The sequence below is a fragment of the Harmonia axyridis genome, chromosome 4, assembly GCF_914767665.1.
Source record: "Harmonia axyridis chromosome 4, icHarAxyr1.1, whole genome shotgun sequence".
Classification (NCBI taxonomy): Eukaryota; Metazoa; Arthropoda; class Insecta; order Coleoptera; family Coccinellidae; genus Harmonia; species Harmonia axyridis.
In genome coordinates this window covers 3,956,539-3,980,150 of record NC_059504.1, presented here as the reverse complement: position 1 = coordinate 3,980,150, position 23,612 = coordinate 3,956,539, and the positions used below count along the sequence as shown (strand labels likewise).

Below are 23,612 nucleotides of genomic sequence, written 5' to 3'. Positions count from 1 at the left end.
AATTCATTTCCGTCGACAATATTTATTTCCTAGAATTTCCCCAGAAGCAACGATTACGTTAGTAGGAAAAACCAATCTACCATCATAATCGAAATTGCCAAACATAATTATTTAGTTATTGTTCGAAAATTCACTGGTCTCAAAACTTTTTTTAACTTCAATTACGAATTATATTCCTAGTCATACTGAATTTTTGTGTTTATACTTTAATTCATTTATGGTATCATCAGTATATGTCATCCATGTTTTTGTTGTTTTTTCTTCAAATAATATAATGAAGTATATTTCCTGCTAGACAAGGCAACTGACCGTAGCAGTCAATACCTCCAACTATTAAAGAACAAAAATTACGACTTAATATGGCAAAAAACGAATTCTCAGATTTTTGATAGACTTGATAGTGTTATTGAAATAATTTTCCAAATTTTATCGGCCATTGACCCACAAAATTTTGTTGTTTCGAAAAATTTAAATTTTTTTTCGAAAAAGTTTTCATAAAAACCCAATTTGCGTATACACGGAATTGAAATGGTATCGGCACTTTCACCAGCACTGCTTCTTGCACTTCTACATATGTAAAAGCAAAATATTAGGCAACATACATTGGTGAAATAAATCATAAGAATTGTTTTGTGTGAGTCGATTCCAAAATAGCAGAACACGTGATCGGTTTTTTAAATAACCTCTGAAAAAAAGTTCCGGCGATAGGAATTCTATCTGACCCACGTCCTATTAACAAATTGATGAATGCACTCAACTTTGTTAATGAGAATGTTGCTACATAATAGAAGTTTCTAACGGAACCTGAATCAGGAAGGCATAGAGCTGGAATTTCAGATGAAAATATATTCATATAAGAAAAATCGAGACATGAGCTTATGGCTTCAGAAACACTCTCTAATTCATGCGCCTGTTGCGCTCTTGGGGACTACATTACTTTATATAGAAGAATGCAATTGAAACGTAATTCACAGAAATGCATTGGAAACTCAGAGTAATAAACATCGATAGAGGGAGCATGTATCATTTTCAGTAAGCAAATTTTGTCCCAAACATGAACTATAAAATTTGACATGAAGCGCGCGGAAAAGAAAACATATCAGTGATACGATATTTCACTCAATTCGCAAGTTTCTCCACAAAGAACGTACTTCTTATGTCCCATAGTGAATTAACATTTCATATTAACTCAAAATATATTGAAATAAATACCCAAATATATAAGAAATTCATAAAACAAATTTTAAGTGCGCCAAACGATGGGAAACAACCGATGACACTAGGAGAGCAAAAGTTGCCAAACCTTGGATTTCAGCAGGTAGATACAGAAAAAAATAAATATTCTGCTTATTATAAATTCGAGAATTAGGAAAAATATCGGATTCCAAATATTCAAATTTTCATATTCAATCAGGAATCACTCGAATAAATATATTTAATTCAATATAATATACATTTATAACGATATACTAAAATTGTGGATTTGAAAATATATCAAAATCCGACAACGTAATCTGGCCTTGTTGGGGACATGTAAAAATTGCGTATACTCACTCTATCTATGTTTATTACACTCTATGATTGGAATTGAGAATGAAGTTTGACAATAGGGACGGAAGAAAACAAAATTCAAATCACTATCTCCAAAACTAATAAATCAGAATTTAAATATGATATTTTGATGACAAACTATATCTTAAACTCCATAAATAACGTGTATTTACACGTTATTAATAATATAAATATTTTTTTAATTTTTTCAGATTATTTCCATAACAGAGGAGAAAAGATTGATTCAGAAACGAGAGGTTATATAAATAGATTAATGAATCGATATTAACAATCATCTTGCGTTATAAATAGTGTTAATTCCGCGAAATAGCTGTCAATATTCTTGTCTAGGTCTAGGAGATTTACTGAGCAGTCTTCCCCAAGAACTTGCTCTACCGGTTTGAGTAATAGTGCAAGTTCATGACCACCTGGGTAATTGAACTTCATCAATAATCCTTCTGCGATTGCATTTTATGAACAGTAAAACACAATGAAGTGAGTAGGTATATAAAAAATCATATAATCATATATTCAAGTAAAAAATGTCTCAACTTCTGTGAAAATCATTGTAGGAGATTTTTGTAATAAAAAATGTTTCAAAACTTCCTTTTTTACCTTTATTCTGAAATTAATTGGTTGACTATTACCATATCTTGAAATATTTATGGTATCAAAGGAACAACCTGAGGCGACAATGATACTGACAATGATAAATCTTTGTGTACATCTTGGATTGAATTGTTCTTAACACCTACGAGTACGAGATATTTCTCAATTTTTGTAGCACAATATTGATTAGATACACCTCTATTACAATGAGAAATTGATCAATTCGGTTTTACAATTATTCAAATACAATTAATGTTATTGACCCACTTCTAAGTTGGTTTGATCTTGTATTATCTGGGGAGATAAATAAGAATTCAACAAAAAAATTGATTACAATTAATCAGACTTGAGCAATGATTCAGTACACCAGTATATGTAACTATGTAGGAGGTTTGTTGGGAAATCGAATCTTTTATTTTTTATATCATTAGTTAATATTGAAAAAATGATATTACAATCAATAGACTGTCGTGAATATGCTTGTATTCCTAATATTTAAAAGGAGATAAAAAAGTTACGAACCTCTTTTGCCAATATTTCGCATATAGACCAGAGAAAATTTTCGAAATGACTGCACATTTTGTGCTGAAAAAGTCTCATCAATATTTATCACTCATATAATCTGCTCAGAGGTCTGCAAACTTTTTTCCCGAGGAAATAACTTCTTTATATGAGGGGTCTATGACGAAAAATTCAAGAGATATAACGATTTTTGGATAGAAATTCAATTTTTTCCCAATTTTCGAGTTAGAATTTCCTCAAACCTCTAAGGTCTACGCAAAATCGTTGAGCGGTGCCAGAAAGGACGATCCCTGATTAGACGAATTTAGATTTCACCTGAAAAATTTTCCATACCCTCAGAAAATTGAAAAAAATTAAAAGTTCCTTTATAGGACTATTGTACCATTTTATTGATGGATTCGACTATGTAGATCACGAAAATGTTTGCAGTTTGGCGATTAGTACATTATTTCAGAAATTAGAGGTAAAAATCTGAAATTTTTGAAAAAAAATTGATGAAATTCCCGAGGTTGCAAATTCTTCTGGGCGTAAGCTACGCCTTTGAGACCTCACTATGTTTCAATTTAGATCCCGATGTTCAAAAAACTTCTTTATTTGAGGGGTCTATGACGAAAAATTTGGGAGATATAACGTTTTCTGGATGGAAATTCAATGTTTTCCCAAATTTCATTTTTATTAGGATAATCAAATAACATAAAATAAGTCATGAAATATTAATGTTTTGGTTGTTATTAATAAAAAAAATACCAAGTTTATGCTACCGTTGTATTCCAAATAGAATGACACGCAATTCTGACTGACAATTAAATTTGAATTGTTATTTATAATACAAGTGCAGAAGGCATTGATATTCTTCCACGAGTTCAAAATTCAAAAACGAGCCACGAAGTGGCGAGTTTTGGAATGAACGAGTGGTAGAATGAGCCTTCTGTACGAGTATTATACATTACTTTCTCTAATTCATTGCATTTTCATTGAAATTAATGAAATATTTCCATAAATATAATTTAGTGATTTTTGCATTGAAAAATGTTGGTTGGCAGAACTGATTTCTTTAAGGCAAATTGATGAATTGACAGATAAAGCCGTGGCGGAAAGTTCGGAGTACCAACATAGAATAATAAAATATAACCATGAAAACTGTGCGTTTCTGATATATTCTCGCACGATTTTGTTCTAAAAGATGTGGAAGAATGAACGGAATAACCACAGAATTAGAGAAAATAAAAGGGAGGGGTAGGTACCACAGGGCTGTCAAATGTAGGAACATTTCAATACATATGTGGAAAGACATTTTGATGTTATTCAAATCAATTTTTCTATTATCTTGTTGAATTAGCTAGATATTGCCTGTAATAAATTATCAAAAAGATTTAAATTTTTTCAATTCGATTTTCAATTTCAATTCAGAACTGGGTAGATTATTCCGATGCAGAAAATCAATGAAGGTGATAAAACCATCAGTCTATGCATGCAGAAACGATGTCCAGATTTGTACTTCTGAAGGTCAGACATCTCTTTCATGTTCAATCCATCAACTTCTTCAGGCGTACAAAAAAAAAAAAAAAAAGAACAAGTCGATCGCATATTTGCTGCGTTTGAACATGAACGAGAAGCTGCAGCCCGGTGTAGTAACCACGATGAAGAAGCTCTACTCCTTCCACAAAGAGGAGGGATACACGAATTTTGACTGTTGCTGCAAACTCAAATCCCTCTCGCAATTCACTACTCACACTTTTACCGGCGATCAAAATCCAACCTCCCAAAAAAGTGTCCCATCAGAAATCGAAAAATGCTACAATCGTAAACACTCGCACTTCAAATTAATTCTATACCTTGTCTTGAATTAGTTTTCGAATGGTGCCCGGTGTTTTGTTCTAATTGACAATGAAGTCGATAAGCATTGCATTTATAGTGACTCTTTACATAGTTTGCACGCACATAAACTGTAATAGAAATTCAAATTACGTAGACAGCGTTGGGTTAATCTTTAACAGATCTTCGAATTGGAGGGCTAAAACTGACCGTGCGGTGATACCCTTAGCCCTAGAGGATGATGATGATATTGCTTCTGGTGATGATTTGGAGATTGATCTTATGGAGACTATCACAGATGAAGATGCTGTAGCGAAGAATTGTTTGAGGAATATCACTGATTGCCAGAAAAGAGGTGAGTTACTGCTTAGCTGAGATTACGTGATGCAAGAATTATCGATTGCTTTATTAGTGAATTGATTGAAAGAAAGTAAAAGCCGGTGTATATGAACTTGAAAGTTTACTGTTACATTTTCAGTTTCAACGAACTAGTTTGTTGCGAAAATTTAAATAATTGTTGCAATATGTGGTTTTTTTTCAGGAATTGATTCTTTGAATTGGGTTAATTGCTAGGTACTAATAGCCCTTACATTTTCAGAAATATAAGGTTTCAGCTTTGAAACCATTAAAAAAAAATTGTTCTTTCTTGTTGATTCAAATAGTTGGACATTATTTATAAAATGGAAAATTTGAACAGAATTTCACAATAACATATATCCTCTAGCTTAGATTCATGTATTTTAAGGGCGTCAAAACATCAATTTAATAAAAAAAATATGTATTTCTAGCTCAGAAAATTGAGAGTATGTACCTTCATAAAATCGAAAGACTTAATTGCTTCAATGAAACTGAATGAATTTTTTATCGAATTTCATTCGGATTTAGGATCAAAGTCTGGGGTTCCAAACTTTCGGCGTGAATGTAGGTATAAGTAATTTTTTTCATAAAAATTTTTTGATATGCCGTATTTTGTTATTAATGATATTCACTAAATAATTTATGTTCTTTATTCGTAATCAAAAACACTGAACATTTATTCAACACATTCCCAAACATAAACTCTTAAAATTTTAGAACGATTCATAAATAATTTGTCTTTGAAAAGATTCACCATTAGAAATAATGAAACAACATTTATAGTTTCAAATTGAGACAATGAAAAAGTGAGGAGAGCATTGTCGTGAAGTCTGGAGCTTTTGAGCGATCGAAAATTCATGCGCCAATTAGCAATTACACCTTTGAAGACCACACATATACCTCTATGTTAGGTGGTCCCCAAGGTATATGGTTCTGATGACGCTATTAACACGAAATGTTTGCACAAAGCTTGAAATTTTTTTTCATATCATTTTCTATGGTTTTTTTCATGGCTCCACTTAATTTGAACAAATTCGCAGTTTTGATATTGATAGGAAAATAGAATTTCAAAGGGCTATAATGACCGAGTGAGTAGAACCTTATATTTTCAAACTTTCCCGGCTGAAAATTAGAGATATTGTGACGAAATGACAGAGCGATCTGTTTGGAGAACGAGCGCTCAAAAATATGGCTCGAAATTATGAATTTCAACTCGACTCTCTCAAAATTTCTTACCAATCTCCCTTGCCTTACAATCAACTATAACCTATGAAACAAACTGATATAAATTTGATTTTTGAATTTAGATAGTGTTTTTATTGGATACTCTTTCTATAGAATTCTTGGATTTTTTATTTCGATATAACATAATGCATTATGAAAATTTGATTGAAAAAATCCATAAACTACCATTGTTCTGTGGTCTTCAAGAGCAGAATAGGCGCATAAATGAACGAAAACAAAGTGTCCTGAAGCCATTTGCTATTCTCGAATTTTTGAATTCCATTCTCACTATAGGTACCCTAGATATTACGAATCATAAATAACAGTTCAATTTTTATTACGTTAACAACTGTAAACACACTAGCTGCCACCAATTAAACTATACTAGGTAATAAAATAGGGGATTTCACAGGTTCTTCATCAATCTTTATCTTCCGCACAAACGTTCAATTTAGAATTTATTAGTGTTTACAGAACAGTGTAATTATTATTTCCTATTGAATAAAAGAAGGTAGAAATAGCAAGTGGAAATAGCAACAACACCACTTAAATTAGAGAAATAGGCGTTTGATTACTTTAAACGTTGAAAAAATCTTCTAATTAAGACCTATTGATGGCAAATAAATCGCTAAATCTTCCACAAAACTGAAATTCTGAATTCTTATACTGAGTATTTTGATGAAAATTTGTATTGAACAGAAAAATTTCAGCTGCTGTCATCCGAATTCAATTGAATGTAACGTATACCCTAAATAACAGTTATATTCACAAAAACTTCTTTCAACACAAATGTAATCAACCGAATAGTGGGTTTCATGAGATAAGCTCATAATATCGTTAGAAAGATTTTAATATTTGCCGGTCCAATAGAATGCTCATAATTATTTGACCAATATCTATATAAAATGTTGCAGTTCTCAAAAAGGTTGAATAATCTGTTATATCAATTGGAGAAAAAGCGATACATTTCGACAGTGGTCCATTTGATTCATTGTTTATGTCTCTCAGCTCTCTCAAATTATGTATGTAATACTTCACTCAATAATTCCTAGGCCTAACAAGTAAAAAGAATATTTTCCTCAAAATTTTGACTTCATTCGTCAACTTCAAGAATTATACATGTACTTTTTAATACATCTTCCAATAGTTGTTGTCGATGGTGCAAAATCTGAATAACACTGATCAAGCCAGTGTTTTATCATTACACGAAACTCGTTGTTATATATTTTTCAAACAACAACAACATTGTAGCGTAACTCAAACTTCAATATCTTGATCCATAATATATAATATAAATCATTTTTATTATTTTTTATTATAATTAACTCTACATGTTACGGAATTGTGACACGCATTTTTTGGTATCAAAACCAAAAAAAAATTGTATGGCATTTGTTCGCTAGGCCCAGGACTTATTGAAAGACGTATTACATAAATTATTATCCAACTACGAGGGGTTCTGAAACCCAATTGGCAAATTTATTCCAGCATCGTTGCAATTCAGATTAAAGAAAAGAGAATCAAAATCCCGTTCACTCTGATCAGGAAATGCACTTATTTTTATTATACTCCTACAAGCAGGTGTTGGACAACCAAGTTGATCCTCCAACGTGACCATATAATCCAAGCCACATATAAAATTTCATGTTGAAAACATACTCATTAATAAAATGTTGCAACTTCCCAATACAGATGCATAGCTGATGGAGACGTTGAACCTTCGTTTTTGGAATCTAACACTGAATTAGATTTGAATTATTTATCAAATGCATAAAACAAGTGCCGGTATCGAAGTTAACCGGTTTCACTAGCGATTAACGGCTTCTTTAAAGTATTTCTTTATGAAAATAAACATTGAATGATTGTGTCCTATAATTAAGTAAACACAGGAATGAATAAGTGGGTATATATTTTTGGATTACACAAATACTGTATCAGAAAAGTATCAGGAATTAACTTATGGAGTATATAATATGTAACATCTTCAAAATAGGAAACTAATGAAATGACGACATCTATAATAAACATTTTTGTGTTTGAGGGGGCTGTGGTCAAAATTTTAGAAGATATAACCATTATTGTGTAGAAGATTCAATTTTTACGGCTTTTTTTCTAAATTTCGAGTTTAAATTTGCTTAAACTATGAGATCTACGAAGAATCGGTGAGTGGTGTTAGAAAAAACGATCCCTAATTACGATTAGCCTTATTTCGCTCTTGCCCGAAAATTTTCGTATCGAATAATTTGTAACCTAGATATTGAGAACAATAATTTTAACCGGAAAGGCTTATACCTGTATTTTAGAGAGAGGAAATTAATAACAAAGTATTGGCAGGTAACAATCAGTTGAGAATAATTTGCAAATTGTATAGGTGCCTTGAAGAATCGATGCTTGATTCAAAAACCGTTATTCAAACTGAAATTGAATAATATCATAAGCATCCTCAGATATTAAAATAAAACTGAAATTAAACAACAAAATTAGTGATGTTGTTTGAAACTCAAGTTCAAAAGGATTATTTTCGAAAATAATTACATATAGCAAAACACAAAAATTAAGTTTTCAGAGAATTGAATTATTTTTCACATATAGATAGATAATAATTGGATGACAAATATTTGAAAATATCTCAGATAATTGCCTCTCAGAATAATAACTGAAGTAAATTTGCTTTACCATTTGAAACCACATATTCATTGAAAAAACAATATTTTGCGGAATATTTATTTAAAAAAACTTACAACACATATATTTGCTTTGAGATAGAAATATGTATTGAGAATAAATAACGCTGTATTCGAATGCTATCGAATAGAAGAATAAAGTTATAGATACATATCAATAAAATTGATAGAGAGCTTGCGTACAAGTTCTGAGCTTGTGAAAAGTCTCAAAGAATCCTTGGAAAACTGTGTTGAAAAACATTTAATACAATTAAAATTTTTCTATCAAGCGAGATAATATTGTTTGAATTAAAAATTAATCAATTTAAAGAATAATAATCCCTTTCAGTCAAAAGACTGCGTGACTCTACGCGTATGATATAAACTAATGGGTATAGTATTTAACACTACCTGCCTATTTAACGATCATGAATTCAATGGAATACCTATGAAATAATAGTCAAAACATTCGGGCCAATCATCTTAAATACCAAGGTCAGCCGAATATAATGGGCAAAAGTGTATTAACGTATGATCCTTTAAAGTTTAAATGATGATGCATTTCTTACGTTACAATGAAAGCGAGAGTTCTTTTGTAACGTCTTCCATAGTAAGTGAAGGTCTGTGTCAACGTCCAAGATAAAACTTCGTTTTCAACGTGATGAGCTAATCGTTTCCGTCGTTTGTTGTTGATGATATGATTAAGACATTGATTCTTATGTTTATGAATAATGTGTTATTAAATTATTGCATAGGTAGGTATATATTTTATTTTGATACTCATGTTATTATCAGAATTCTTACAAAACTAGTTTGAGTAGACGTCCTCTTTTTGTAACGGGTGTTTTTTTTCGAGGTATATAACTTTAAGTTGACATTACTTTTCAAGATGGTGACCGATTTAATAGCTGTCAAATGATTTATTCTCAGTTTAGTTTGGCAATTCATCATGAATATACTCACGCCGGAAAAACGCTTGCAAATAGTGCAATTTTATTTCGAAAATAATGGTTCTTTGCGGAATACGTATTGCACACTACATCCATTTTATTTTGATGGCCAGAACGTTACAGTCAATGGTGATCGGTATAGAGCCATGATTACTAATTTTTTCATTCTTGAATTGAACAACCATGATGTCCAGGAGCTGTGGTTTCAACAAGACGGCGCAACATGTCACACAGCTCGTGCCACAATCGGTTTATTGAAAGACACGTTTGGTAACCGCCTAATTTCACGTTTTGGACCTGTGAATTGGCCTCCAAGATCTTGTGATTTAACACCGCTAGACTACTTTCTGTGGGGCTATGTAAAGTCATTGGTCTATGCGGATAAGCCACAAACCCTTGACCATTTGGAAGACAACATTCGCCGTGTTATTGCCGATATAGGGCCACAAATGTTGGAAAAAGTCATCGAAAATTGGACGTCCAGATTGGACTACATCCGAGCCAGCCGTGGCGGTCATATGCCAGAAATCATATTTAAAATGTAATGCCACAGGATTATCTTGCGGATAAATAAAATTCATGTCAATCGAATAATCCGTCGTTGTTTTATTGCAATTTAAAGTTCTATAGCTCTAAAAAAACATAGGCTCACAAAATGAAGACAAAAATTTGTTGCTGGAAAGCCAACAACAGGTTTAAAATGTATTGATTTCAAAAACGCCACCAGATTTTTTTATCAGCTCTAGTTTTTGAAATACAGTTTAATTCATATTAGTTTTGATACTAGACAAACTTCACGAAATAATTATGAAAAAAGACTAAAATAGGAATTTCTGCACTTCATTAGACCCAGTAAAATAAAAAAATTCCTACTTATTAACTATACTGAAAATATCAAGTTGAAGATAGGTATCGGGAAGAAAAAGAGTAGAAATAAAAGTTGGACTTGTTTTCGTTACCTATATAGCAACCTTAAAAACACGCCTGATTTCAACTTGAGATTTCACATGCCTTTTAGTTCATTGACTTTTGGGTTGTGATGCAGGTATGATGATAAATAAATCATTTGGCCAAAATGCAATCGTTTTACGTTTCAATAATCAAATTTAAACTATCCGTCATGTAAAAAAAACTAACTACACATTTTCTAGAAATCTATTTATTGTTTTGATTCATTATGATTTATTTTTATTGAATTGGTTTTTTCACTTCTATATAATTTTCTCTATAATTTTCAAGGATTAAAAAGCTAATTACTTTCTATGAATAGTAATAACTTGATGAAAATGAAATATGTGGAACAAATGTTAAATCGCATACCTACTATTAAGTAGAAAGAACTGAGAATTGATAAATGAAGGACGAAATATTTGATATTCGTCCAAATAAATTAGATCATCTCCAACTTAAGCCTTTTTCGAAAAAATAGATTTACGTCAACAAACCTGCTCACTAGGGTGTTAAAGGAAGTGGAAAGTGCAGCAAATACACTTACCAGAAAGGAAGCAAGAACGAATTTCGCTGGCATGGAACCTGCATGGAAGACCGAAACTTTGGAACAATCTTCTAGGGATAGATCACATAAGTACTGCAAGTTCTAACAAGTATTTTCATCCCAATAGGATAATACTACACCTCCTCATTAAAATAGGATTATAAAAACTAAAAAATGTAGATTCTGTGGGAGAAGGAAGAAACTCCTAACCATCTGGTCATAGAATTCCCTACCTTACCAACCCAAAGCAAAAAATGATTTGGACTAGAAATTCATAGAAATGAGTTTGTTACTTCTTTGAAAACATTCTAGATAATGGAGTTTACTAGAATTCTGGAACTGGAAGGCGAACTGCAGATGATAGAATTTTGAGAACTGCTCTGATTGGGGAAAAATAAACCTTAAAAGTAATCGGTACGCCAGCGAAAAACCAAATCCAATCGTAAATGATTCATTTTCGAGATCAACGACAGAACAGAACTAGTCGTGAATATTCTTCTATGTCTTCCTTCAATTGAGAATGAGAGACTTGAATTGATTTGAGTCATATCAGAGGTGGATAATTGGATATTCGATAAGAGCTTTTGGACAGAAGTTTATTTGCTCTGTTATGAGTTACGTTATCGTGAAGATTACATAAATTTTCTTTCGCAAAATCTTGTCTTTTGTGTTGAATTTGCTCTTTGAAATACTACAGAACTCTTTATTTAGTGTTTCACTCTATGGAAAGAAGTACGCAATACTGTCGACAGAAGCAGTCAACATGAACATAATATCCACTTTTGATCAAATTCGAAAGGCTCTAAGCTGGTCGACTAATTCACTCATCATACCCTAAACCCTCATCTTATTATTATCACTTTAAAACCATTACGAACCAAACTTTTCGTTGGTTCACTAGTTGACCATTTCTTTTTGTTCCAGATACTACCTACAGGATTACAACTGATTATTTGAATAAATATTTCACATCCTCTATTCCACCATACGATCTGAGCCTCATCAAAGGAGTTAGTGCCAAATGTAAGAAACAATCTAGAAAGTTTATGGATGATCTCGCCAAATTCAAATTCTGGGCTGTGAAAAGTAAGATCACACAACATTGTAGAATGATTAAGTTTAATATCGTATTATTTTTATTACAGTGCATGATGCGAATGCGAAAATTCCTTCTGGTCTGCTCAATGGTAATATTAACCAATTGGGAGATTTCGATCTTTGTCTTGGTGCTAATTTGAAGGAGGAAGACATATATGGCCAGTATTGCTTAGCTTCCTTACAGGTCGAAACACCCGATAGTCCATATATATCAGCGTTACATCGACTTATACACTCCCATTTCCATTTCAAAAGTCGAATGGAGGATGTAAGTAGATAAAAGCAGAACTAGAACCAAAAAAGAATAGAATACTAACAACCAATACATCAGGGTCTTTTAATTAATCAATATGATTAGAGTCAAAAATAAGCGTGTTATTTATGGTCTTCGAATGTAACATTAGAGGTATCTTTTTTCTTTGGAGGACATCAGAAATAAATCCTGGGGACACAATTATCCAATACCATCACTTAAGAAGTATTCGACCTGTTAATTAAATACCCACAATATTTTTTCAAGGATATTTCATGGTTTTGAGACATGTTTTTATCGTGCGTATTTATTTTTGGATTCGAAAACTACGCACTATAGGATCTATCTCCTGACCAGGAGGGATTTTATGAAATTTTGGACAGTCTTGCGGTTTCCGGGTATGTTTCCTCTGGTTTGGGTATGGATGCTGACTCACTTTTATTTAAGGATTCTGTTCAGCCACGGCAGAAATTAGATACGGCCTTGAAATGAGTTTGAATCAATTTGTGTGGTATTTGAGATTCGGATATTTTACAGGTACTCAAATTTTAATGAGGTTAGCACCATATGGGTGTTAAATTTATTTTTTCTATGACATTTTATCTCTGTTGACCGGTCACAGAATATCACTTTCTAAGAAATTTCATCCCGGATATACAGATATGAAGTATAAATAGTAGATATACATTCAGCTCAAGAATATTTTCTTATGCAAAAGTTAAATTTCTCTCATATGAAAAGTACAATTATTAAATATACATTGCATGAATGAATTTGTGGTGACTTATTTGTTGAATTTTCTTGGGTTGAAGTTAGGTATATTTTTTCTGCTGTGGAAACAACTCATATCGATGTACTTGGTTGCAAATCTGGTGTTATTTCAGGACTACCACATGTTCTAAACATTTTATTAGCTATTTATGTCCTGTGTGCTTCCGATTCATCAACATACCCTTCAGCAATCATTGATGATGACTTCCAACCGCCAAGTTTCTTCGAGTAATTAATTCGAGCAGCAAATGTGCTGAATATAGAGAACTAATACAGGGTGATTCACCGGGATGGTCTCATGAAATGTAAAATTTAGTTAGCCAAACATCGAATTTTAGTTTCCTTCTGTGTTCTCCGGAAGTCACAGACTACTCCACACGGTGAGGAATTGCGGTTTTTCCTCATTTAATGTTCTTCCTCGATAACTCTTAAAGTATTCATTTTAGGTATAGGGTTTGCTGGTGTAACCCCCACTATTTTTATACGTAGAATCGACTGAAATAATGAAAAATATAGGTTCTGAATTGAAAATCTTGAGTTTTGATGAATTTGAGTTGTTTAAGTTCATGGTCTTCTTATGATCATCCTGTAAATTTTTGGACCAAACCGCAAACAGCCTTATAATACTACGTATTTGCAGAATCGAAAAAGAGAAAAAATTTTTCGAATAAAGCTTTTTCCTCAGAAATATTCAAAAAAATGTGAGTCCTTATTGCCACCATTTTTTTTATAAGAATCCCATTAACTCTTGAACCGTTGAGTTTTTAGCCAAGGTATGGCATATTGCCGAAATTTTCGTCAAAAGAGTTATCTAATAATGAAATAATATACTGGGTGTGCGATTTGAAATAACAAACTAGTAGTTTTTTTCTGGTATAACCAGAAGTTGGAGAGATCTGATAATATTCTAGGGAGAAAGATAATTGTCTCAAACCACAATATGCAAATTTATGATTAGTTTTCCATAAACGTCTAATAGGCCATTTCGGTGAATCACCCTATATAACCTAGTTCGTTCGTTATGACCTCAAAATAAAATGAGTGAAATTCATAAAACCCCCTGTGTATTGGTTACAAAGACAGTCAGAGCCAATGAATGTATGTTTATTTAGATTCTAGAATTACCTCGATGCCCTCTATTCGTCTTTCAATATATTCCGTTTCCAAATGCAACTTGATATTAACATAATTAAGAATTGCGAAAATATTTCCATAGAGATAATTAAAAAAAAGAAGGAATTGCATTATCAGCGAAAAAAAAAGTAAAAATACCAGTCATAAATAAAGTGCATCCTTTCGAATCCACTTTACATCCGGTACTGAAAAAATGTCTCAATTCGGTTGGTAGCAAAGTCATTATTATTATTTTAGTATAAGCTGTCGAAATTGGTTGAGCAAACATACCTACCTATTCGACCTCAAAAATTCTGGTCATTATTGGAATAATATATTTCATTTTTGTATTGAGCATCTCAATTATTATTTATCAGTTCAGTGATTACCTTTCTGTTCTCATCACGCAACCAAAATATTAACAACTTTTTGAATATTTTGAGCGCATCGAGAATGATATTAGAAATTTTTGTTGCTATAGAAAGGGTGTCTTTGGACATTTTATATATAGGGTGTTTTTTTCGAGGTATATAACTTTAAGTTGGCATTACTATTCAAGATGGCGACCGATTTAACAGCTGTCCAATGGTTTATTCTCAGTTTGGTTTGGCAATTCATTATGAATAGACTCGCGTCTGAACAAAGCTTGCAAATAGTGCAATTCCATTTCGAAAATAATGGTTCTGTGCGGAATACGTGATGAAGCGCACTTCTGGTTGAATGGCTACGCCAACAAACAAAACTGCCGCATTTGGAGTGAAGCTAATCCTCAAGTGTATGTCGAAACACCGTTAGATCCAGAAAAACTGACTGTTTGGTGCGCTTCATGGGCTGGTGGAATCATTGGTCCGTACTTCTTCAAAAACGATGATGGCCAGAACGTTACAGTCAATGGTAATTGGTATAGAGCCATGATTACTAACTTTTTCATTCCTGAATTGAACAACCATGATGTCCAGGAGCTGTGGTTCCAACAAGACGGCGCAACATGTCACACAGCTCGTGCCACAATCGATTTATTGAAAGAAACGTTTGGTGACCGTCTAATTTTTTCGTTTTGGACCTGTGAATTGGCCTCCAAGATCTTGTGATTTAATACCGCTAGACTACTTTCTGTGGGGCTATGTAAAGTAATTGGTCTATGCGGATAAGCCACAAACCCTTGACCATTTGGAAGACAACATTCGCCGTGTTATTGCCGATATACGGCCACAAATGTTGGAAAAAGTCATCGAAAATTGGACGTCCAGATTGGACTACATCGATCCAGCCGTGGCGGTCATATGCCAGAAATCATATTTAAAATGTAGTTCCACAAGATTACCTTGCGGATGAATAAAATTCATGTCAATGGAATAATCCATCGTTGTTTTATTGCAATTTGAAGTTCTATAGCTATAAAAAAACACCCTTCAGTTTGTACCAACTCTGTGAGCGTGATCACAGAAACTCCTAAAATCTTAAATGAACTTTTAAGTCTTGTCAGCATGTTTAACTTTACGAAGATCATTGTTTAATACGTCTTAAATTGTCAAAAACACCATCTGTTCTTTTTATATAATCTTTTCTTCTGGTTTCTGGATGGATTTCAACTAATTGTCCTTTCAGCCTGGCCACAGAGTACCTAGATATTCAAGCATAAATTGGGCGGTTTGTGTACCAGATGGCTGTTCTTCTGAAGACCTTGAACTTGCCCTGCAACAGTTTTTAAGTACCATTTCACTGAAAACGGAGCTTAAAATCCAATCTCAAGTTCAATCATCAATGTGCCAAACTTCCAGACCAAAACAAATACCCCTCTCATCTATTTTGGGAATGTGAGTAAACTTTGAATACCTATTGAACAAAAGAAAAACTGAAATAATTTCGTTTTTTTAGGACATTTTTAGCCTCTTTCGCAATTTTCCTAGGATTTGCTACATTATACGATTATATAACTGTCGAAAATGCAAGTAAGTACAAATTTATTCTTGTCAACAACAAATACAGCGAAAGTATTGTATAAATTGAATGACTAATCTGATGGCCTAGTTTCTATGTACGAAATTATCTATGTCATTAGATTAATAGAAATGATGAGACATTCAAAACTAAAATCAACTGAGATCCTTCCTTGAACTATGAATGGAAAAAACTACTCTTGTTCGATTCATATAAAAAAAAATGTTCAATGAATTTTAATTTTATATTGTGTCCTGTTCCTTCAGATGTGTTATGTTAATTTTCTCTAATTCTGTGGTTATTCCGTTCATTCTTCCACATCTTGTAGAACAAAATCGTGCGGGAATATATCAGAAACGCACAGTTTTCATGGTTATATTTTATTATTCTATGTTGGTACTCCGAACTTTCCGCCACGGCTTTATCTGTCAATTCATCAATTTGCCTTACAGAAATCAGTTCTGCCAACCAACATTTTTCAATGCAAAAATCACTAAAATATATTTATGGAAATATTTCATTAATTTCAATGAAAATGCAATGAATTAGAGAAAATAATGTATAATACTCGTACAGAAGGCTCATTCTACCACTCGTTCATTCCAAAACTCGCCACCTCGTGGCTCGTTTTTGAATTTTGAACTCGTGGAAGAATATCAATGCCTTCTGCACTTGTATTATAAATAACTATTCACGTATCTACATTATTTTTACCTTCGTTTTTACCTCAATTAAAAAATATTCAATTTCAAAATGCTCTTGAATCAACAATGATGACTCATGAAGTTTCAACAGTCAATATTCTTACAGAGGCTTATCAAAGTAATAATTTATATATGCGAAAATTCTTCTTTAATCAAATCAAATATTTGAATGTGAGTGACCAGTCAATAAAACCAAATTAGGAAACCATAAACTTGTTTGATCAAATAGTATGTATTTATAATATCTAAATATATGCTCATTGTCATGGGCAAATTCTATTAGAATTTTCTCACATCGGTACTTCCATTAACTATGTTCAATTGCCACTGATATGGGGTTCCTCGTTATTGCTACTTCGATCACTAAAGTGTTTTATTATGCCTAACTTCATAACGTTCGTTACACGTTAATTGATTACCTTTTATACAGGGTGGAGTAAATAAAGTTTGACTTGAAGGGTGATGCATCAAGCTACCACTCATTATTTTGATTTCATTGCTTAATTATCTAGGTCATGTCATTTTTGAGTAGGACAATAACAGGCCAATTAAAAAGTCCCCGGTCTACAATAGTGAAACACATTTTTTTGGCAGAATTCGATTAAATTATTCAACATAGTTGCCTTCAGCGATTAAAGCGATCTTCCAACTTTTGGATACCATTTTTCTAGTACGATTTATCTTTCGCTTCAAAATAGGCCTCAGTTTCGGCGATTACTTCTTCATTAGCGCTGAATTTATTTTCAGCGAGCATTCTTTTGAGGTCTGAGAACCGGAAAAAGTCTGCCATTGTTTTCATTGATTTGTGACACAGCGCATTGTCTTGATGAAACAGCACTTTTTTAAAGATTTCATTCTATAAACAATCCAATAACGCTATATAATAATAGCTGTTGATGGTCTTGTCCTTTTGGAGGTAATCAGAGACTATTATACCTTTCGATTCCAAGAATAGTGATGCCATAACCTTGCCAGCTCACTGTTGTGTTTTTCCTCGCTTTGGATTCGGTTCATCGCGTGCAGTCCACTCAGCTGACTGTCGATTGGACTCCGGAGTGAAATGATGGAGCCATGTTCATCCATTGTCACATATCGATGCAAAAATTCAGGTTTATCGCACTTAAACAGCTTCAAAAACTGCTCAGAATCATTAAGACGTTGTTGCTTTTGATCGGTTGTGAGTTCACACCTTTTTTGCACACAGCTTTCTCAAGTAAAAATATTCGCGAATGATATGTATTGTATTTTTTCCTTCCAAAAAGCAATATTTTATCCGCACCTGATATTCTTTTTCTCCATCTTTTTTCAAATAACAAAAGTAGCTACACTCACAACGCAATATCTCACAAACTAATGGTCGGACTGCTGTCAAATTTTGACACGTATCGTTTGAAGGTTGGTACTAAGATGCATAGAATACCTGGTGTGTCTACTTATACCTGTAAAACTTTCAGACAAAAAGGGAGATTTTTACCTACTTGATTTCGAGGGGTCGCGGGCTTTTCAGATGGCGCATACATCGTTTACATTTGACATTTCTCTCAATTCTCGACTCTTGTGAACCAAGGGCGTAGATCTTTTTTTCTTGGGGAGGGATAATCGAAAAAAAAATTTTTGACGACAACTTTTATTCATATCTGTAATGTTAAAAAAAGAAGTTTGATAATGAAGTTTGAACCAAATTACGAAATAATTTTTGTTGTTACTAATTCGGTTGTTCTTACCTTGTTCTCAAATAAGAGTTACGAAGGAAAATGAGAAATTACTTGGATAATTTTGAGAAAAAAAAGTTTCATGAATATGAGCCCACAAAGGCTTTGCTATCAATATACAGGTTGTTTCTAGTGTGTCGTACAGTTTATCAAATACTTATTAATCTTCGCTACAGATTAGGTAAATAAATACCAAAACTTATAATTAATGCATTCATTAGAGCTTACTAGCTGGATCTTAAAAATAATTTGGATTTTCCTGAGGATTAGTAGAGATTTTTCTCGAAATCGATAGCAGATACGACAAAACTATAACAAACCAAAAAGTGTAGTACAGGACCAGAGTTTTTTTTCTATATTTTTCTAAACTAACAGCCATTCACCAAAATATAGATTTGGAGGAAGGAAGCAGGCATCCTTCCAGAAAATATATCACCCTGTAGATTTGCATTCAAAATTAGCATATCACATAGTGGAAACTTTAAACTGGAATATCTATGGCCAATTCATATTAAATATCTTGTGAAGGGAAGGTTATACGAGAAAATAACTTGAACTTCAACACATGTATCTCAAAACAAAATGTATGGGGACTCATGTTATAGGACTTTTTTCTTAAAATGATCCGGAAATCTGTCATTTTCATTTGTATCCCCAATTTAGGAGCACCGTGTAATTACCCCCAGTATCCCCCTATTTCTACGCTCTTGTCGTGAACTTTGAGTATAGAACAATGATATTTTATATTCTATGATGGTCTGTCATTATATTCCATTCATTTGAGTACAAATTCGATATGAACTGAATTGTAATTTATTGTGAATGTTTGCAGTGTCTAAAATCAGTATTTCCTTTTTAAACGGCACCAGGCAGATGCGGGAATTCGAAAAATTTTAAAGAGCGCCACCTTACAGCACTCTGGTGAAGCAGACCACCAAAGCAACAGGTGGGTCTCTCAAAAAGTCTGAAACAAAATCGAATCAGTAAACACACCAGGTATTCTATGCATCTTAGTTGGTACTAACTAAAAATTAACTGGATTTAATACTAACACCGCCATCTGTGCATCAGACCGGGGACTTTTCAATTGGCCTAATACTACTCGTTATTTTGATTTTATTGCGCAATTACCAATGTCATTATTGAGTGCGGTGTGATTTTTTCAAACTGAGAGGACTGCATTTGCAGCACCTTGCATATGAAACTGTAGACACGCTACTTCAATATTGAACCTATAGAGCTTTTAAGGCGAGCTTTATAATATCTCCTATAAATTTTCAGTTGAATATATCACTGCATTCTCATTGACGAAAAACTGGAATTCATTTATAACGATTAAGAAAGATGACAATATCAAAGCAGTCCACGGTATAAGGTTCCTCAATTCTGTTCTACTGATTTTATCCCACAAATCAATGGCCACATTTTTCGTACCTTTCAGTAATAGGACTCAAATGGTAGAGGTAAGTAGACTTATTCGGTGACGTGGTACCATCATATTGACAGAAAGAAATTCAACAATTTCTTCTAAATGATCAGTTCTTGGTACTTGACGGAATTTGAATAATGATCCTCAAAATAAATGTATCTTTCAGTTTATAGCTCAACCATGGACTGTCTTAGCTAGAGCTGCTAGCCTGTATACAGATCCTTTCATAATGATCGCCGGCACACTAACAGCTCATTCTCTTTTTGGAAAATTGGAAAGGAACAACAAGATCAACATCAAAGAAGAATACATAAGTAGGATATTTCGCATTCTGCCAACATTTGCTGCTTTGATAGCTTTTTGTACCTTCGTCCTTCCTTACATGGATTCAGGACCCATGTGGAACCAAGTGATAACCCATCATTCCGATATATGCAAGCAAAACTGGTGGAAAAATATGCTCTTCATCCACAATTACTTTGGTTTTGGTGAAATGGTGAATATTTTCAACAATAATGAGATCAATTCGTATAATAAAAATTAATTTTGCAGTGTTTAACACATACTCATCACCTGGGGATAGATACACAGTTGTTTTTATCCTCTCCTTTCCTGATCCTCCTACTTTGGAAATACCCAAAGAAGGGTCTTGGAGCACTCATTCTACTGGCAACTGGATCCACCATTTGGCGTTACTATGTGACATACAGTATGCGTCTCAGCAATTATATCCATTTTGGCACATCGTAAGTTTTTATTTTGCGCAATGTTATCCACGGAATCTTTTTTTTGCTAAAAGCATGTCCAAATAAGTTCGAGTGACCATTAGATGTTTCTGATGAAGAACTAGTCCCATTTTAAATCTATTCGATATTTGCTACTCAGCTAAAAAAGATCGATGTAGAGAGACCTGTCCCAAAGCGAAATTTACGGAATTGCTTCATTCAAAAAAGATTTCAAATCTAGTCAAGCCAAGAACTACTGAAAGATTCAAATCAACCGAGTTAACAGCCCAGCTGATTCATTTGAAGATTATATTTCAGAAGGAATATTTTCATTTCAATGTTGGATACTGTACTGGCAGATCTCATAATCTCTGGGACACCCTGTATAAAGTTACTCCAACTTTCATTTTTAAGAAAGATTTCGCGGATAAGAGGAGATAGTTGCTTCATCCTCAATAGAATTCTGGGTCCATACAATGACAATTTTTGAAATGAATGACTTATTTTTCAGAATCGAACAGCTATTCAGTACCGCAGATAATATGTATATACTGCCTGTACACAGAGCTACTGTTTATATAATGGGCATACTTCTTGGTTATTACTTAAGGACTCTAAAAAATTTCAAACTATCAAAAGTAAGTGAAATGTTCATTTTTTTAAGATTTTATGAAAATCCGACAGATGGCGTTGTGGGTTGCGCATCACTCGGACTGCGCAGCCCACAACGCAAAGAGTCACCACAGTATATTGTAGTTTCGAAGAAAGTCACTAGTTTGCTAAAAAATTCTGCGATTTTGGATATAGCTGGATATTTCGAAATTATCCAAGATTAGTCACCACTTCGGTGAAGTTAGCTAACATCCAGTTATGTTGCGTTCTTGATATATTTTACTGGTAGATTCATCTGCAAGACAATTCTAGTGATATTTGCTATTATACATAGAGGTTTTTATTGTTGCAAATCTAAGCAAGAAAAGCAATGCTTGAGGATGTAAAAGTTATTACACACTATACTGTGTTGATATGATGGTTTCGCATCTCATACTCGTCTAATGTGCTGAATTTTTTTCCAGCAACAAATAAGAATTGGAAATTCGATAGCTTTGCTCAGTTTTCTAGTTTCCTTTTTGGGGCCTTCCTTCATGGGAAGCATAAATTATGTTTACAATCCTACTGATGCCGCATGGTATGCTGCATTCGCTCCAATATTTTGGTGTATATCATTTGGTTGGATAATTTTCTCAGTTCATCTCGGTCATGAAGGTAAGAAACAATTTTTTTTTAATTTTGACATAAAAAGTGACACTTTTTAAAACTGATATTTTACTTTTCATAACTACTAGAATTCAAATATTAAAAAAAACACAAATTGTATATTAAGTTCAAATGGGTACCCCTTTTGTGTTCACACCATAAACTAAATATGTCATAGGACAAATCATACTTGCTCCTCGACTTTTCAAGCTGCGTTTACATCAGCGAAATTCCCTCGCGAAACTCACTCGCGAAATTTCAGTCGAGGCCATGAGTGAAATTTCGCACAACTTAAAACAGAGTGCAATTCAACGAGAAGAATTTCGTTTACTTCGACACAAGAGATAATTTGTAATTAAAATTTAATAAAAGCACCTCTATTTGATATTTATAATTTTTTTTAGATCACAAAACACTATTTAAAGAACTAGAGCACTGTAGGTTAACGTAAATTTATCTACATAATTGCATCTTCATAAGTTTGTTTTAGTTTTTTTATAAGAGTAGCTTCTGATTCATTGATATATTAATAATTTAAACCTTTTTTTTTAGATTTACTGGGAAGAATATTTTCTTGGTCAGGATTTTCTCTTTGGACAAAAATATCTTATACTGTATATTTAACACAGTTTCCCATATTTTTCTATAATGTTGGTACCATGAGGTATTCAGATCATTATTCATTCTGGAAAACAAATGTAAGTTCAGAATATGTTATAGCCTTCTGCCTTAAGACAAAAATATTTTATTTCTGATTTGTTGAAGTAAAAACTTTTCTCACAAGGACATCTTTTCAATTGGGATTATTTGAATCAAAATTTTGGTTTTTTTTTAGATTTCAAAATATATAATTTACCAGCCAATTTATTCATGTCATTCCAATACATTATCTCTTTTATTTTTCAGATTAACCTTCACGAGACATTTGTGATAGTTGCAGCTTCCACAATTTTAACTCTTCTAGTCGAAATGCCTTTCCAAAATATCCGTAATATCGTTATGAAAAAAGATAAAACCATAACATTCACGGAGAATAAGAGTATTGTTCATGAAAAAAAAATCACATAACATTTATGGGAAGACCTAAAGTTACTTAAGGATTTTAAGAATCAACCAAATGCCATAATTCTAAGAAAACTATATTTTTCATTGATAGACCTGACTATTTATTTTAGGCGTAATGAAAGGAGACATCACATCAACGGAAGAATTGTGCAATGGTGTCACTTTGGTAGATATTAGAAGTGGTATATATTTGCTGTGAATAATTACTGTTTGTTCGAAAGAAAGACTGCAGTGAACATGATAGAAACTCTCTTACTGTGGAGAATTATTTTTCAATAAAGCATTAAGATTTTTTTAAAGTTTTTAGTTTTATCCCTAGTTTGTTTTTGTTTTTTGAAGTGGTGAAAATATAAAAAAC

At 32.9% G+C, this 23,612-nt stretch overlaps 1 protein-coding gene across 1 annotated transcript; it reads left to right on the top strand.

Moving 5' to 3' along the window:
- The first annotated feature begins 4,390 nt into the window (after positions 1 to 4,390).
- Positions 4,391 to 23,546, top strand: LOC123677505 (O-acyltransferase like protein-like). Its single transcript, XM_045614060.1, has 12 exons — positions 4,391 to 4,852; positions 12,111 to 12,272; positions 12,332 to 12,552; positions 16,030 to 16,238; positions 16,300 to 16,373; positions 20,060 to 20,241; positions 20,374 to 20,703; positions 20,760 to 20,953; positions 21,444 to 21,570; positions 22,009 to 22,198; positions 22,742 to 22,887; positions 23,096 to 23,546. Exons 1-12 carry the CDS (start codon positions 4,570 to 4,572, stop codon positions 23,255 to 23,257), a joined length of 2,280 nt encoding a protein of 759 aa, XP_045470016.1. The 5' UTR covers positions 4,391 to 4,569; the 3' UTR covers positions 23,258 to 23,546.
- Positions 23,547 to 23,612: the final 66 nt, after the last annotated feature.

Excerpts from the sequence above, each read along its gene's own strand:
- LOC123677505 (XM_045614060.1), top strand. The coding sequence starts at position 4,570 with ATGAAGTCGATAAGCATTGCATTTATAGTGACTCTTTACATAGTTTGC. Across the intron at positions 4,853-12,110 it reads CACTGATTGCCAGAAAAGAG|ATACTACCTACAGGATTACA; the intron begins GTGAGTTACTGC and ends TTTTTGTTCCAG. Across the intron at positions 20,704-20,759 it reads ACTTTGGTTTTGGTGAAATG|TGTTTAACACATACTCATCA; the intron begins GTGAATATTTTC and ends TTAATTTTGCAG.